This window comes from Lepisosteus oculatus, chromosome 12 (assembly GCF_040954835.1).
Source record: "Lepisosteus oculatus isolate fLepOcu1 chromosome 12, fLepOcu1.hap2, whole genome shotgun sequence".
In the NCBI taxonomy this organism is placed as follows: domain Eukaryota; kingdom Metazoa; phylum Chordata; class Actinopteri; order Semionotiformes; family Lepisosteidae; genus Lepisosteus; species Lepisosteus oculatus.
Genome location: NC_090707.1, coordinates 18,633,356 through 18,649,211, shown reverse-complemented (window position 1 = coordinate 18,649,211; position 15,856 = coordinate 18,633,356). Strand labels below are relative to the sequence as shown.

At 36.0% G+C, this 15,856-nt stretch overlaps 1 protein-coding gene across 3 annotated transcripts in view; it reads left to right on the top strand.

Moving 5' to 3' along the window:
• itprid2 (ITPR interacting domain containing 2) overlaps positions 1-11,068 on the top strand; it is a 50,243-nt gene extending 39,175 nt beyond the window's left edge. For all 3 annotated transcript variants that reach the window (XM_015359012.2, XM_015359013.2, XM_015359014.2), the window contains 10 exons: positions 240-300; positions 3,043-3,131; positions 3,365-4,372; positions 6,028-6,105; positions 6,263-6,390; positions 6,712-6,856; positions 7,659-7,724; positions 7,888-8,295; positions 9,166-9,275; positions 9,875-11,068. In XM_015359012.2, the coding sequence (XP_015214498.1) occupies positions 240-300; positions 3,043-3,131; positions 3,365-4,372; positions 6,028-6,105; positions 6,263-6,390; positions 6,712-6,856; positions 7,659-7,724; positions 7,888-8,295; positions 9,166-9,270 (2,088 nt within the window). In that variant the 3' untranslated portion in view covers positions 9,271-9,275; positions 9,875-11,068. The remainder of the gene's footprint in view (positions 1-239; positions 301-3,042; positions 3,132-3,364; positions 4,373-6,027; positions 6,106-6,262; positions 6,391-6,711; positions 6,857-7,658; positions 7,725-7,887; positions 8,296-9,165; positions 9,276-9,874) is intronic.
• Positions 11,069-15,856: the final 4,788 nt, after the last annotated feature.

Genomic DNA, 15,856 nt, shown 5'->3' with positions numbered 1-15,856 from the left:
AATGTTCTAAGGAACAGTTGATTGTGAAAGGAGGAAATGTAGAGTGAGTCGAATTTGAAATTTAAAGGCTTATGAAACACACGCTTAAGTTATAAATGGATATTATTTTTTCTCATTTCTCATATTGTTGTTCTTTCAGGACTTGGAGAGCATATTTATGATTATTGTTTGCAAACATTTTGCCGTAATTTATCCTCTTTTTCAGAAAGTCTTTAAGAGCCCAGTTTAATATTTTGTAGGTGCAAAGTAACGAAGGGGAAACTATACCTGGGACTCGCCTGGCTTCAAGAGGTGGCAATGGTAAGTTCCGTAGTCACAGTGCATTGAGTAAATCAAGTTATACTTTGAAGTGTTAGTGTTAATGATTCTTCCAGACCCCTTTTATCATTTTGCTTTATAAAAAATGAAATGGCAAAGTTCCACTTCTAGATGATGTCTGGCAAAATTTATCTTAAATCCTTGTTCTTATTTTGTAATGTACCCCCCTTAAGTATTTACAAATGTAAATAATTTGCTAAAATATCTAAACTTGTCTGTAATAGTAATTAATAGTTCAGGTGGGTAGCTGCGTCAGCATGTGTAGGCTGCAAAGTAACAAGTAATAGGTTTATTCCATGCTGAAAGAAAGAAGAAAAAAAACACAACGTTCTGGCCGTGGAGCCTTCTCACATCTGAAGAAGGCTCCATGGCCGAAACGTTGCGTTTTCTTTCTTTTTATCAGCATGGAATAAACCTATTACTTGTTCCATTGTAATTGATATACTTACAATTGTAATATTTTAGCAATTAATGATAACTTCAGGATTGCTATGATCTCAAATTTACCCATAGTCAAAGCGCAGTCTGTATGAGTTATTGCTGATGGCTGTAAATAATTATTTTGAAAGGGCTGTAAGATGCAGATTTCTAAAGGGAAGTTATCGTCCTGAATGTGTTTTTATAAAGTTTGTCAACATTGGTTTATTGACCTATAATAAACCAGGACATATTGAAATGGGGGTTGTTTTACCAAATAGACCTAAACGTTTCTGCTCATATATTTGTCTTGTAATTAATACTATTGCAGTTTGTTTTTCTTTTTAAGTCCCAATCCTCCGTACGGCATTACATTCATTATATTCAGGAATAAAAAATCTTTGCGTTCAAATGAGCATGATCTCATGGAGAAACTGTCTGCTGAAATATTTTTTTAAAAAAATATGCATTATATTAACTGTAACATTACCATAGTGGTTTTTCTGTAATAAACTATAACAGTTGTACTTTGCCCTGAAATTATAATAACATATCCTAAAAAGTACAAACCATTTTGTTTTAATTAGGAAACTATGTAAAATGTTGAACCAGCATACTTGAATGTAATATAAACCCTAAAATAAATTGCACTGTAGAATTCCACCAGTTAACAATTATCACTGTCGGAGAGAAAGTGGCCTATATAAAAACAGGGAGGTGCCTTGCAGCACAGTTTTAATAGTTCGTACTGTTCTCACGTATTTTTTCCTAACAATAAGATATGTTAAAACATTGTTTAGCATTAAAACATCAGAGTACAGAATTATAATAATGTTTTTTAGAGAATCTATGGTATTAAGTAGATATTACTACTACATAGTTCAGAGTTCAGATGATGCACATGACATTTGTTTTTATAGGACAATTATTCATATTGTTTGTATTTGATTTATCAATTTAAAATTAGATGATTTTTCCGTGTATAAATTAAGTCCAAATACATTAGCCAAAACACCTGTTTACATTCAGTGAAGCGGTAAGCAGACTATTTTGTGTGCTTTTTATATGGCCTCATTGGTGGAGTAAGCCTGCCATCTAATGGGCAAAAGTAATAATATGCTTGACCAATGCAAGTATATTTAATACAGAAATCTGTAAAACTTAATATTTTATTTAAAAGCTGAATGCTCAATATGAATGCTTCTAAGGGAAAGATGGGTTGCAGTAAATGACAGAAACAAAAATAAAGGAAAAATTTAAGATGTGTGTCACACTGCTGATGAGAAGAGAACATAATGCTTCCACTTTTGCTTGACAGCAGTGTTGGTGTTGACTGAATGGTGGACTATTCTGGGTTTGCATCAGATGTAATATTTTACACTTAAACCAAAAACTTATAATTTTATCTTATCTGACTACAAAACCTTTTGCCACATGATTGCTCCTAGATTTACAGTAGGTGCTTTATTTCAAACTCCATGCAGGATTTTAGTTGGTTTATTCAGTTCCTCCTTTGTGGAGGGGTAGAGGTATTGTTGACCCATGGAAGTTTTCTTCCATCTCGGTCATGGAACTCTTCTGTAACTGTAACTCTTTCAAAGTTACACTTAGCGTCATGGTGACATTACCTAACCAGTTTCCTTCTTTCCCGGCTGCTCAATTTGGTGGGGCAACCTGATCTAGGCATTCATCTACTGTAAATGCCTAACCCTTCACCATGCTAATAAGGTGAAAATATTAACGGTCTCCAATCTGTTTTTTATTATCTTCTTCTGATCTGTGCCTTTGTATTAATGTATCTCTGAGAGGTTTTAAAAGCTCCTTAGTCTTCATGTTTGAAATGTTGCTTGACATTCACTACCTGGCTGGGTGGCCTTACAGAGACAGGTGTATTTATTTTTGAAATTATATGAACCACTGTTATTGCACACACAGCCCACTCAACTCATTTATTGTCCCATTACTGAATCTGTGCACCCAAATCAATTTGTTTGCCACAGCAAAGAGTTTAAATACTTTTGCAATCTTGGCATTTCCATTTTTCTTACATAATAGTTATCTATTCTTTTTTTTAATTGAATGCATGGAGTAGGTTGTGTATGTTATAAATATTATTTGTTGCTTGAAATTGTGATGACTGCAAGCTTTAAAGTACATATTTGAAAACTGTACAAGATTCTGAATTCTTAAACAGAAATAAACATCTAAAAGTTTTCTCTTTAACATGTTTAAATGACAAAGGCTGTTATTGCTTAAATTTGTATATGCTAGAGTATTACTCTTGATATGTTAACCTCTCCTCTTCAGAACAGTTATTAAGAACTGCAAGTCAGCACTCCGATAGCAGTGGTTTTGCCGAAGATCCTTCAGCAGATGGTTCCACTAATTACCTGAAGGTAATTATTTCAGTGTGTTTTATGCATGAAATCTGGAATAGCAGTAATTATCAATGAGTGGCATGAAAAACTACTTTCCAAATCATATTAGTGCTCAAATGTGTTCAAATTAATTAATTAATAGGCTGTAAATAACATATTGTTCTCACTGAACAAAGTAAATCAGATTTTACATGCTCTCTATGTGTTGTGATTACATTTAATTTATTCATGTGGTTTGTTTATCTCGTTAGTTTCAGGAGAGCTCCGATAGCTGCGACAGTGAGACAACGGTGACATCCACTGCAGGCGAGTTGGCCACCCCTCTGGCTCGGGAGCAGTCAGTCTTTCAGGAAATGCTGGGAAAAGAGGCCTTTTTACCGCAGTCCACCATAGATGGTTCCAATGCACTTGAAACAGAAGCAGATGAGGCTGCCAGTGAAGAGGTAGTCCCTGTATTCTCTGTCCACCAGATTCCAAAACCTATGGAGCGTGGGACTTCTGAAACGGATGAGCCTCACTCAACTACAGACCCCGAAGAACCACCATGTGTGCTTTCCGCTTCTGAAAAAGTGTGGGATGCCCTTCACCGAGCCCAGCAGAAAGCTTGTCCTGTGTCTAATGAGAGTCGCATGAGGTCTCCCTCTGTTCGAGTGAAATCCAGAGACCTGTTATGGGAAAAAGACAGATACCCTTTAAGGAGAGCCAGCTCCCTGCCCTCTTCTCTTCTCAGCCCCACACGTGTGGTGTCTTCTGTAAAAATCAACTTGCATCCTGGCAGCCGAGCCCGCTGCACTCCCCCCTCTTTCACCTACCGGTACACCCCAGAAGAGCAGGAGGAACCCCTAGCAGAGGAAGAGGAACAGCCCCAATGCAAGTCTACGCTCATTATAAACACGCCTCCTGTGAAAACGGAGCAGACTGTTTTCCCCAGGGACATAGAGGAGGAAGTGCACAGCAAAATTCCCCCCTATCCTTTGCAGATGCCACAACACATGACTCAGTCAATGTGTTCACTGCACAGCACTCCTTCAGACTGGCACAGCAGGCCCCTTTGTGAGCACATGAGGTCATGGAGCACGTGTAGTGTTCCTAATGTCCCCCCCTATAGCACATGTGGATCCTCTTACTCATTTTCTTCTTGCCCTTATCCTCCATCCTCTTGCCCGTATCCACGTCACAGTCGTCCTCCTTCAACAACAGAGATGCAACTGAGAAGAGTCTTGCACGACATTAGGAACACTGTGCAGAACCTGTCCCAGGTGAGTGCTGATTTTCATACTAGATTCGTAGAAGCGTCTGACATACAAAACAGTGGTTTTCTGCTTCTCTACAGTTAGTACTCCATAGAATATTTGGAATATTATGCACATATCAGTTAAAGCATGTTCTGTGAAGTTTAATGGAATCTTGGATTGACTAGGGCTCATACCTTCCGTCGGCAGAACAATTACCTGTAATTTCAATTATGAACCAGATGATGATATGTATCTGACCCGTCCCAAGCCATATATGCACATTGAATGGGCTGTATGTTACATTATATACTATTTGTGAAATATCCCTGCAAACAAGGAAGTATATTAGCTTTTGCTTTACTTTTACACATAATTTCACTGAATGAACTGATCATATCATTTAAGTAGTTCTTGAGTGTTGCATTTATAACTGGCAACGCTTGTTTCCTGCAGGGGGTCAGAAGATATTCTGGCCAAAGATTGTTTTGACTAAAAAGTAAAACATGTTAAAGGAAAATATCAGAAACCTTTTAAAAAGCAGAGTATGTTACGTGAATATGGACACTTGTTTCTGAGGTTTCATTAAGAATAGAGGTCCAATAAAAAAAAAATGAACTCCTATAGTAGCTCAATTTTAAATCCTAATTTTTTATGCTGTGATGAATTGGGAAAGTTTGTGAAGAGATTTGAGGTGCCTTTTGTACTGAATGTAGCACTTCCATGTCATGCGTGGTCATTTACAATCTACAGGAGTCCCTATTTAAAGTAGCCCCGTCATACACTACTTACAAACTCTGTATACACTAACATTATCAAGATATTTAAGAAACATTGAAAAGATTATCCGCATATCAGTATATTGTTTTCAGGTTTCATGCAGAAAAAGCCTTGTATTTTGTGTAGCTGGTGAAGATGACTTCTTAATTTTTATTTTTATTTTTGCATCCATGGAATGATGAATTCCAACCATAGTGCAGGTACAAAATGTAAGTAGCATTTTAAATAGTTAGCTATGGTAACATTAATAATAATAATAATAATAATTATGGTCCCAATCCCTGCTCTATTCTGTTGTTTCTTATGGGGGAAAAGCCTTCCAGCTTTAAATCTCTTTGGAAAAGTTTATGCTCTTACAGTACCTAACTCCCCATATTAACATTGTTCTTATGGGGAAATTTTACCTTAAATACGTTACGCTTTAAGTCTTGATTTTCTGGTTTCTAACCCTGAAGTATATTAGCAACTCCCTGTAGAATGGTTCTGTCATCGGTTTTGCATCAGGTCTCTCTGAAGTGATTCTTTAAGAAACATTAATGTTGTTGACAGTTATTCGAAACCTGCAGCATTGATCTGTATATGTGCTTAATATTTCTATTTTTATCTGTCCCTGTCAATCTTAATTTTTACTTCCTCACACAGGATTGTCTTGATATTTTAAAGTTTCAGTTATTTCAGGTTTTAGAAACTGTAGTTTTGTTTTCCCGCTAATGCAAATATTGTAAAATGTCTATTTTAAAATTACATTTCTATTCTAAATCTTTGCCGAGATTAAATCTGCCAGTTTCATTTGCAGAAGTTGTAATTCTTGCCCTTTTCTCTTTCACTTTTTTCTCAACCTCTTTTACAGGTGTCTGCATGTCTATAGATAATATGGTTGTTTAACTTATATTTTTTTCTAGTATTCTACCCTGAGGGGTGAAGACCTTTCTACTACATCGATGTTCAATTCGCAAAGATCCATTTTACCACTTTATGAGGCAAGTTATTTTATTTACACTTCAATTTGCCCAATTTAGTAGCATTTTAATATTTTGTGATCCGATGCTTAGTGCTTTTAAGTATTTCAAAAACAAAATATTGCATTGTGTAATAAGATAGAAGAATGCTGGTAGTCATAACTCTTGTGCATTTTAGAATACATTTCAAGAGCTGCAGGTCATGAGGAAGAGCCTTAGTGTCTTTCGGAATCAGATGATGGATTTGGAGCTGTCAATGATGAGACAACAGTCTATGGTATACCAACATCTGACAGACGAAGAGAGGTACAGTATTGCTCTTTCAGTAACCTGCAAGGTTTTTGTCAGATTGTGTCTTCTACAGTTACATTTTTGGTTACTGTTACATTGCAAAGTATTTAGCTCTATCACAACATACATTTAGGGTACAGAGTTATGGAAAACCTGTTTGTCTTAAATTCATTCTCGGTAGCTTCAGCCCTGTATTCATAATTCTGAAGAGCCTTTCCGTAAGAGTCTTTTTTTTTTTTAGAAATGAGTACGTCCCTTAAAAATGCACATTTCTACCAACGGCCTCTTCCTGGAGTACTTGCGTTAGGTTCAATAAATGGTGCATTTCCTTTCTAGACAGGAAGCTCAGCAGTTGCAACACCTGCGCAATGCAGTGCGGCAGGAGCTGCAGGAGCTGGAGCTGCAGCTGGAGGATCGGCTGCTGTCTCTGGAGGATCAGCTTCATGCCTCACACCACACCAACCTTTATCACCCTCCCATGGTTAGTACTGGCAAGCTCATCATTCAAAGTGCAGCTGCCTTCCCACATGCATTACTACAGTGTGCTTAGTTGAGATGGGTTATGTATTGAAACTATTAAAATGACAGGCATGTGAATGAAATCGAGGGATATGTTAAGGCTCTGTTTTGATTGAAACCGGCAAGTATTCAGCCATATGATTCAGATTTGTCATGATGCTTACTGTATGCCAAAATGCATTCAGAGACCTTTTCAGCACATTCTGCTGAACAAAAAATAATTCCTATTGACCAACGTCGTTCCTACTGGTAGGTGTAGGTTTTTTTCATCCATTGATCCAATTCTAAATATCTAAAGGTGTTTTTTAATCACTGTTTAAATATTTAAGTTAATATTTACCATAAAACCATTTTTTTCAAAAAGAGATAAATTAATGGTAATATCGTTACCATTAATCCTGCTTATTAGTCACTTATCAGAGATGCAACTATGAACAAAGCAAAAACACAATTTACATGCATATTCCCAGATAAATACCACATAAATACTGTGTACAGTGGTAAACAAAGATACCATCCCTCTTATCATAATAAGAAAGCCGCTTATTCCTGATACTGGTTGCATCAAGTAAACAAAGTTACCGGTAAAAGACATTTAAAAAAATGAGCACGCACAAGAATCATTCTAGTACGTTACAGCTGATACATCTGCATTATAATTTTCTGTACATGTTATGATCTTTGTTTAATGGACATTTTCCAGTATATAATACACTGTTATTGTTCTTTTTTCCTTTCTATTTTTGCTACATCCACTGTTACAGGGCCTCCATGGAACTCATAGTATGGACAGTCTGTCTTGCAACTCTCCAATGAATGTGATGGAACCAGTAAGTATTTCAGTGTTTTTCCTCATGCAAAGGGATGTGTGAGTGGTTCCATTTGCTTGGTTGGCAGTTCAGTTAACACTACCTTTGCCTTTTTTGTGTTTTGAAACTTCACATTTGTGTATTACTAATGTGCTTCAAGCCATCCTGAATCGCCCCCTTGCAGGTCAACGAGCTTCTCAGAGAGCAGCTGTATTTGAAGTCTGAGCTGAGATACGAGGAGCCCGGGGGAGACGATGGGAGCAGTGCTGCTCCTTCTGTGGTTTCAGAACACTCTTCTGGGTCAGCAAGTCCCATCAGAACGCAACGGAACCTGGGCACGAATCGGAGACCGCAGACACCGGAACTGTCCTCGTTACAGAGAGAAGGCCGTTACCGAGCTTCGGTGGTCCTCACTCCCTCTCCTCCCATGAGGCCCGTAGTGAAGAAGAGTCTCCAGGCGGAACAAGAAGAGGACTCCAAGAGTGTGGAAGAATGCCTGGGAGACGACCTATCATTGCCATCAACTTTGTCAGAGGAAGGCGGTAGAAGAGTAGGAACAACCAGTCCCCAGATGAAACAACTTATAAAGGAGGTAAGTCTTATCTTTCCTTAAGAAAGTGGTTAAATGCAGTGTTGACCCTGGACTGTTTTTTTCCCCTTGTGCTTGTGTTTATTTCCAATCACTAAATAATGTAGCTAGAAAGGTGTGGTAGACAATCAAGGACAAATGTAGGTTATATGAGCTATATGATAATTGTCTTTTATGTAGATGTCTTCAGCAGTGCGTACAATACAGCATTATAGCAAATGTACTGTATTTGCTACTTGCAGATTTTGTGGTGTTTTAAATATATTTGGCAGGAGGTGTCTATAAATATTTATATACAAATCTATGCAGAAAGAAACAAATATAGACATAGCCTACAGGGTTATTCTGTGTCCAATCAGCCAAAGTGGGGGACAATCTCTTCCTCGGTATTTTGACTTTGTCCATATACTCAATAATGATTTTATGACATATACTCTTAGTGTATCTGGTTAAATAACGTTTGGAGTGACTTGGAGGATATGAAGATGATACTTCATCTATAATTTATATAGGGCTGTTGAAATGTCAGTTTTGAGCACAAATCGGCATTGAGTTGAAATATTTGATCTTTTTGCATTCCTGATATCTGTTTTCACCAAGCAAAATATAAGCAAAATCATGGGATAGTCCTGCGCATTTTATTTATTTGAATGTTATTGTTCCATATGCCATTGCAATAAACATTTTTGTTCTCTTTGGATGATTGACAGTGCAGGTAGGATGTTTCATAGTTTACCTTTTTGGGACTGCCAGTCTTTCTACAGATATTTGTCATGAGTTTGCATTATACAACTTGTTCTAGATCTTAAATAAATCTGCAATAATAAACGCATAATTGCATTTTTATTTGTCAACACTTTTCCCACTCCTCAGATCAAGGACAGTATAGCTGACGAAATAAGGCAGGAGATCGTGAATGAGCTCCTTGCTGCTGTCTCTCCCAGAAGATCTCCAGCTATGAAGAGAGAACACACATGAGCATGGTAATACCACTTTCCTTCACCTTACTCTTTAAAACTTTAATTACATTAGGTTTACTTTCCAAAATAAAATTATTTCAAGGATTTCATCATGTGTGCTAGGAATTTAGGATAAAAGTATTCTCTTTGTGCCTAGTTAAAATTGAAGGTACGGACTTCACTGAGAATGAGTAACATTCTGTCAAAAGTGTGCCACTAGGAGTTCAAGCCTTGTCAAGTTCATTTTAATGGTCATATAATTACAGATACAAAATCTAATGGTTTCTTTCCTTGGTTTCTCCCTAATATACACACAATAGAAGCACACTTCCAGTGAGACTGTGATACCAAAAATGTTCAGGTTCTACTCCTAGGGTTGAGGTTTAGTACAAATCCCTTGAATCCTTCCTTTTGATAACTATGAGTGGTGCCCATGTGGATCAATGTATACAGTTCATCTTAAGCCTTTCCCAGGAAATCAAATTTATTTTTCAGATGGTGGTAAAATATGGCAGTTAGAAACTAGATCTGAACAGACTTACCAATTCATTAATTAGTCAGAATGTTTTAACATGACTATATATTAGTGTATGTCTTAATAATGTTTTTTTATTTATTTACAGTTTAACAAAAGAAACGCTGTGGACAAATATCACTTCAAACACTGGTAATAACATGCACTGATAACAACCAGACTGCTAATTTTTTTCAATCATGTATTTAGAAGATAAAAATATATATATGACTTTTCCTCTATGTATCCTACACAAAGCTTCAGGAGACACTAATGCTGCTGCTATGAGCTACTGTTAACTCCTTTGTTCAAATGTGTATGAGCTTTTGGTCAGCTAAAGTCAAGTTCTAAGGGCTGTTATTTTTATTTTTTCTGTGCTGTATTTAAGTAAGTGTTGTTGGTTCGAGTGTATGTGTAATTGGAAAAGGTGATAAAACTTGAAATGGCTGTTTGCCTGGTTAGTGAAAATGTACCTTAAGAAAGTGTCTACTGTAAATCTGCATGCATTTATTTCAGTCTGATGCCTTACTAATGTGACCTCTATGAGGAGCTAGCTGTGCAATACCTTTAACTCTGGACTTGAACTGAGCAACTACTGTTTTCACTTTTGTCACTTTGAATTACCTGTGTTGTATTGCAATCACTAAATGCCTTTTGTCCGAGTTGTCTCAAATAATTAATTTGTTAAAGAAATGTTATCATGAAAAATGTATATTTTCCAGACCTGAAGCCAGCATGGCAATAACATTTATTAAAAATAGTTTTATATAAGAGAGATGTAAATAGTTTCGCTTTTCTTGAGTTATTCAGGAAACTTTTCTAGGACGTCATTTTATACCAGAGGGTTTAATCTAGTTGGTTTGCCTGAGACTGAGGAGTATTCATAACAATAAACTTTATCGCGTGCACAGCAAGAATGTTTTCTTTTTACATTGTGTTCTCTATATGTTAAAGCCAGCTTAGTCATATTAAAAAAATATACTTTGCAGTCTTATTAACAAGAGTAATACTTTATTAGTCAATCAATAGAAATCAAAGAAAATTGGAAATTATCAACAGAACTGGTAAAGTGTTGTGGTTTCAAGCCCTGATGTCTCTATATACTGTATCAAAAAACAGGGGTGATTTTTGTTCTTTTAAAATAAAATATTCTTTGTAATAGATACTAACAAATTTATGGCAAGTGTTATCTGTATTTGTAAATGGACAGAAATTTAAAGGGACTTTCTTACCTTTGTCATGTGGGATGTATAAGGGGAGATTTATAAAGTAAAAAAATAAAGATTTATTTATTTTGATTACACTGAAGATGTTTTGTGTTCTAATGTGTTCTGATTCAAATCAGCTTTAATTATAGGGAAGGTGTCTGTGAAAGAGAGCATATACAATCCTGAGGAAACGAAAGTAACATCCATTTGTCCAAAATATTTTTGTTGAATATATAATGATACTGTAAAAGTTAAAATTCAAATATTCATATAATTTAACACCATGGGAAATATAAAACTGACCCAGAAATAAAGTTAATAATCTTTTCAAGTTTATCTTAAACATCAGTTTAAATCACACTGTATCTCACTTAGAGCTTCATTCTATATGGGAAAATGAAATTATTGATTACAAGAGAGCTTCATACTTTTCAAAGTAATTCTACAATCAGTTCAGATATATGAAAGACAGTTTTTTTTCCATGGTAGCAATATATTTTGCAAAGATATTTGTCTGTCAGGAGAATGAAATTTAAAGAGAGGTTGCAGGATTCTACATTGGAACATATATTGCTGGAGATACAGCAGTCCACATTTTATGTACTGACACATTTCTTTAGGTTTAATCTTATGTTTTTAACTTGAAACATTAATATTTAAGTCAGAAAATTAACAAAGTTAGACATGAAATATGGATTAATCTATTTTTGATAAGTGTGGTCAGTGTTAAATCAGAACAGTTTTGAGCTTAATTGATCAGTGGATATTTGGCTTTTGCATTATAATTTCATAGCTTTTAGAGTAACATTTACTTTACTTCGAAAGCTATGCAATACAGCACTTATTTACTTATTTATAAGGTCTATCCTGTTCATGTGTCATTCACACACATCTCTGTCTTCAATTCTAGGCTGTCAGAAGCTTTTTCCCCCACTTTCTTGCAAAGAAAGCTGTGTTAAAACTGGGATATTGAAAACGTGTATGTTGTTATTAGACCCAGAAAATTAAACTTGCATAGTTCCACAATGCATTCAGTCTTACGCACATTTTCTGTGTAATACTTCTATTTAATAATTAACTTGCTTTAAACAGAATAATGTGACTGATCAATGAAAGCTATACCAAACGTACAGTAGGTAGATTTGATTTCAATTTTGTTCTCTTTTTCCCTGTTAATGAGGTTCACTTCGTGTTCTGCAGCTCATTTTTTTTCTGCTTTACATGAACACAAGAGACTTTGTCAATGCCAAACCCTTTTAAAAACCAATTGAGAATTTAACAAATGTCATCTAGGTGGGAAAGGCTCCTAATGGTAGATGATGGTTTAATTTAGACCAGATGTGTACATTTTGTGCACCAGTACAGTCTATTTTGCCATTACTAATTAATATGGACATTACTGAGGTAATGAGGTACAGCCAACTTGCTGAAGCTTAAATTGAAAAGGTAATTTCAGTTTAATTATGTCCTGCTACATCTGGGGCCTTTCACATTTCCTGTCTTTTGACTGTGTTGTTGTTCATTATCTGAAATGCATCAAATTACTTATTTTGCACACATCACTGGTCAGGAGTTACTTCATAGATGTTAATATACATGTCAACTTTAAAGGTTACTATTGATGAAAGTTTGAAAACAAGAGTGTGGGCACCAGAATTCATGACCAACATTTACAAAAATAGGACCAGTTGGCTCGGAATGAATAGCACAACTGTATCTTTAAAGCATTCTTTCACTCTTGAGTAACCTACATTTATGCAGTTATGCATAACTAGAAATGTTGTAATACAAAAAGTATAATTGTACTTTTTAAAGTGTAAAAGGTACTTTTAAAGTACTATGCTCCCCGGTTTTTTATTTATGGGAGAAATTCAGATTGATTCTGACATTATAAAGATTATAAATGTATCTTCTAAAAAAAGACAGATTCTTTCTACAGGTGTACATTAGATTGTGTAAATCTGTCAATATTAAAAAAGCGCATTAGAAGATCGAAACCCTATTGTCTATATTGAAGAAAATTGCAAGTGGAATTTGTACAAACCCATTTGTTATTTACTGTATAGAAATACTGTAGTTTATGATGTTGAAATATTTGCATGAAATGAGCTTAACAACATTATTTTCTTATGCAGTATTTTTCTTAGATATAGTGTGCAAAAAATATTTGGTAGCACTCAGATAATAATGTTCAGTAATTAGTTATTGAAGTAAGAGAGCTTGATTTCAAGAATCTTTCTCAGAAATAATGTCCTGCGTTTGTCTGGATACAAGTGGATTGCAAGCTAATGACACATTTGTGGAGTTAGGGAGGTGGGGGTGAGTCAATATGTTTTTATGTGGCAGATGTTCTGGGTAAGTTTCAGATTTCACCAAATCTATAAATCTCCAACTACTATCCACTGTTAATCTCACTGTTGTATAATGTAAGATTATGCTTTCGCTATTTTTCTAGTTTCTCGTTCTGTGCTGATCTGTCCTCCCTCAGATTCTCTTCTCGGCATTTTGCCACTTTCATCTGTCTGTTGAATGGAATAAGTAATTCTTTGTGCCATTAGGTTTGGTTCATTTTCACAATCATTCAACTATCTTTTCTCAGTCTAAATATGGATCACTGTAAGATGATTTCCTTGATACATTACATCCCTAAACTAATTTTTAATGTGAGCTTCTACAGTTTATATCCAATACCAATTTAAAGTCAAAGCTACCCCCTTAGCCGTTTTTCATTTTTTATTGTTACCTTTTTTCTGCCATTTTGCCATTTCCAGGTATTTGTGGTATACATTAAATGACTGTTACGTCCCAGTGTGTGTTCTGTGTGTGTTTTTTCTGTTATGTCCACACTGCTGACCTTTGATTGTTCTCCCTTCCCCATTGGCCAACCATCACACCACTGTTTCAGGATGACATCATCAATCAGCCCTCAGCCAATCAGAACTCATTTTATTCACTATTTAACATGGAGGCTTTCAGGAAGAAAAGGCCTTTCGTTTGACTTCGGTACTGTTTGGGTTTGGTTATCACTTCGCTTCTGGTTATTGCTTCGGCTTCGTTTGTTGGTTTGTTTTGCTTAGTGTTTGTGTATTTTTGTATAGCTTCGGCTTTGTTGTTTTGTTGGGTTTTTTTTGTTAGTTTCTTTGTACTTTCATTTGTTTGTGTTCATCCTTTTTTTGTCATTACCTTGCCCTAGTGTTACATGTTCAACTTTTGTGTTCTTTTGTACCATGCTCCTGTTGATTACTCTTGTTTTCCCTTATTTGTATTCCTGGTTCACTTGTGTTTTTGTGTGAACTTTTGTATATAAGGTTTAGGTTGTTGGGTACACTTACACACTTAGTTGATTTTGTATTAGTACACTAGTTTAGTACGGGTGAGTGCCATTTGTATGGTTTTGGGTAGTCAGTGCAGGTTAGCTAGGGTGTTGAAGACGCAGAAGACCATGTGTTTCGGGTTTTCTTTTGTAGTCAGATTAGCTTTCCCTTACTGTCCTAGCCAGCTCCATTTTGTTTGTTGTTTTCTTTTCTTTGGCACCACTCTAGTTCCTTACCTTTATCACACTTCCTAGTCCCTCACTAAAACCCACCTGCTTCCAAAAGAATTATCCTAAATGTCACACCCCTTTTCCCCTAGACACTTGGGGTCGTAACAATGACCATTTCAAAATATTTAACAAATATTTCTTGTTAAAATAAAGTATCAAGGAAAGTCCATGCTGCTGAGAGAATTTTTCCTGAGCTCATGCTCAGTGTATCTACAGTGTGAATGAGCATACTACTTGTGCTTGCCATTCAATGGTTTTCAAATTCTTAACTGCCTTTTTTTCCCATAGTCCTTATAGTGTACTTCCTTTCCAACATCGTTATGCTTGCCTTGTCATGTTATCAGTTATATTTTAGAAATGTCTTATTTTATTGTACTTGCTTGTGATCAAATCTATTGTTGCCTTTGTATCTACACTTAAAATAAAGCTTTGACAATGCAGCAAGGTTCTCTGAATAAGGCAACACAACTACTACACAAATACGCATATACAGAGTCTGCTGCACTTAATGCAAATGGGAATCTTCATCCTGGAAACATTCTGCCTACACACTCAACATCAGTCTGTAAAAACTGGTGGAAACTGCTTGCTTAAATACATTAGTATTGCTCACTCTTCACTTCCTAAAGAGATAATAGGTGCATTAAAGGTTACATTTGGGGAAACAAAGGAAAGACATAGACCTTAATCTCTAGACCACAATGCTGAAATGAAAAAATAAAAATTATTTCGGGAAACTAAAATGTAGATTCATGATAGCCATTATCATTTTCAAATGCAGTAGGCAATACTCTCAAGGGAAAAGACTGTAAAAAACATGAAGAAGGCTTGAGACAATACTTTTTTTAGGTGCAGGGAAAAAAACGTTCTTCATTAGAACTGATTCTTGGAAAGGGTCACAACAACCCAGAAGTATAGGGCATAAGGTGGACTTACACCCTAAATGGACTCCATTGCAGGGCACTCACATGTAGAATCTACCCACCTTTGGAAGGAACCTGGAGCACCCAGTGAAAACCCCAGCTAACACACAAACTTCACATAGAAGACATCCCAGTCCACCATCAAACTTAGGCCCCAAGCGTTGTGAAGCAGCAGTGCTAACTGCCACACAATCTTTCTTAAATGTAAATTATAATTAAATAGAGTTACAACAAATGTTTCAGACAGAAGAGAGCGGGCAAGTTCATTCTCAGCTGCTCTAAATCGTAATCACTTCTGATGTCTTTTCTTTTAAAACTAAGCCAAACTAAGCCAAGCTGCTCCATGTTTGACCTCACACAGCTTGGGGTTCCAGCACCCTTGTCACGTGGCCAGGAGCTTGTCCCTCAGTCATGCG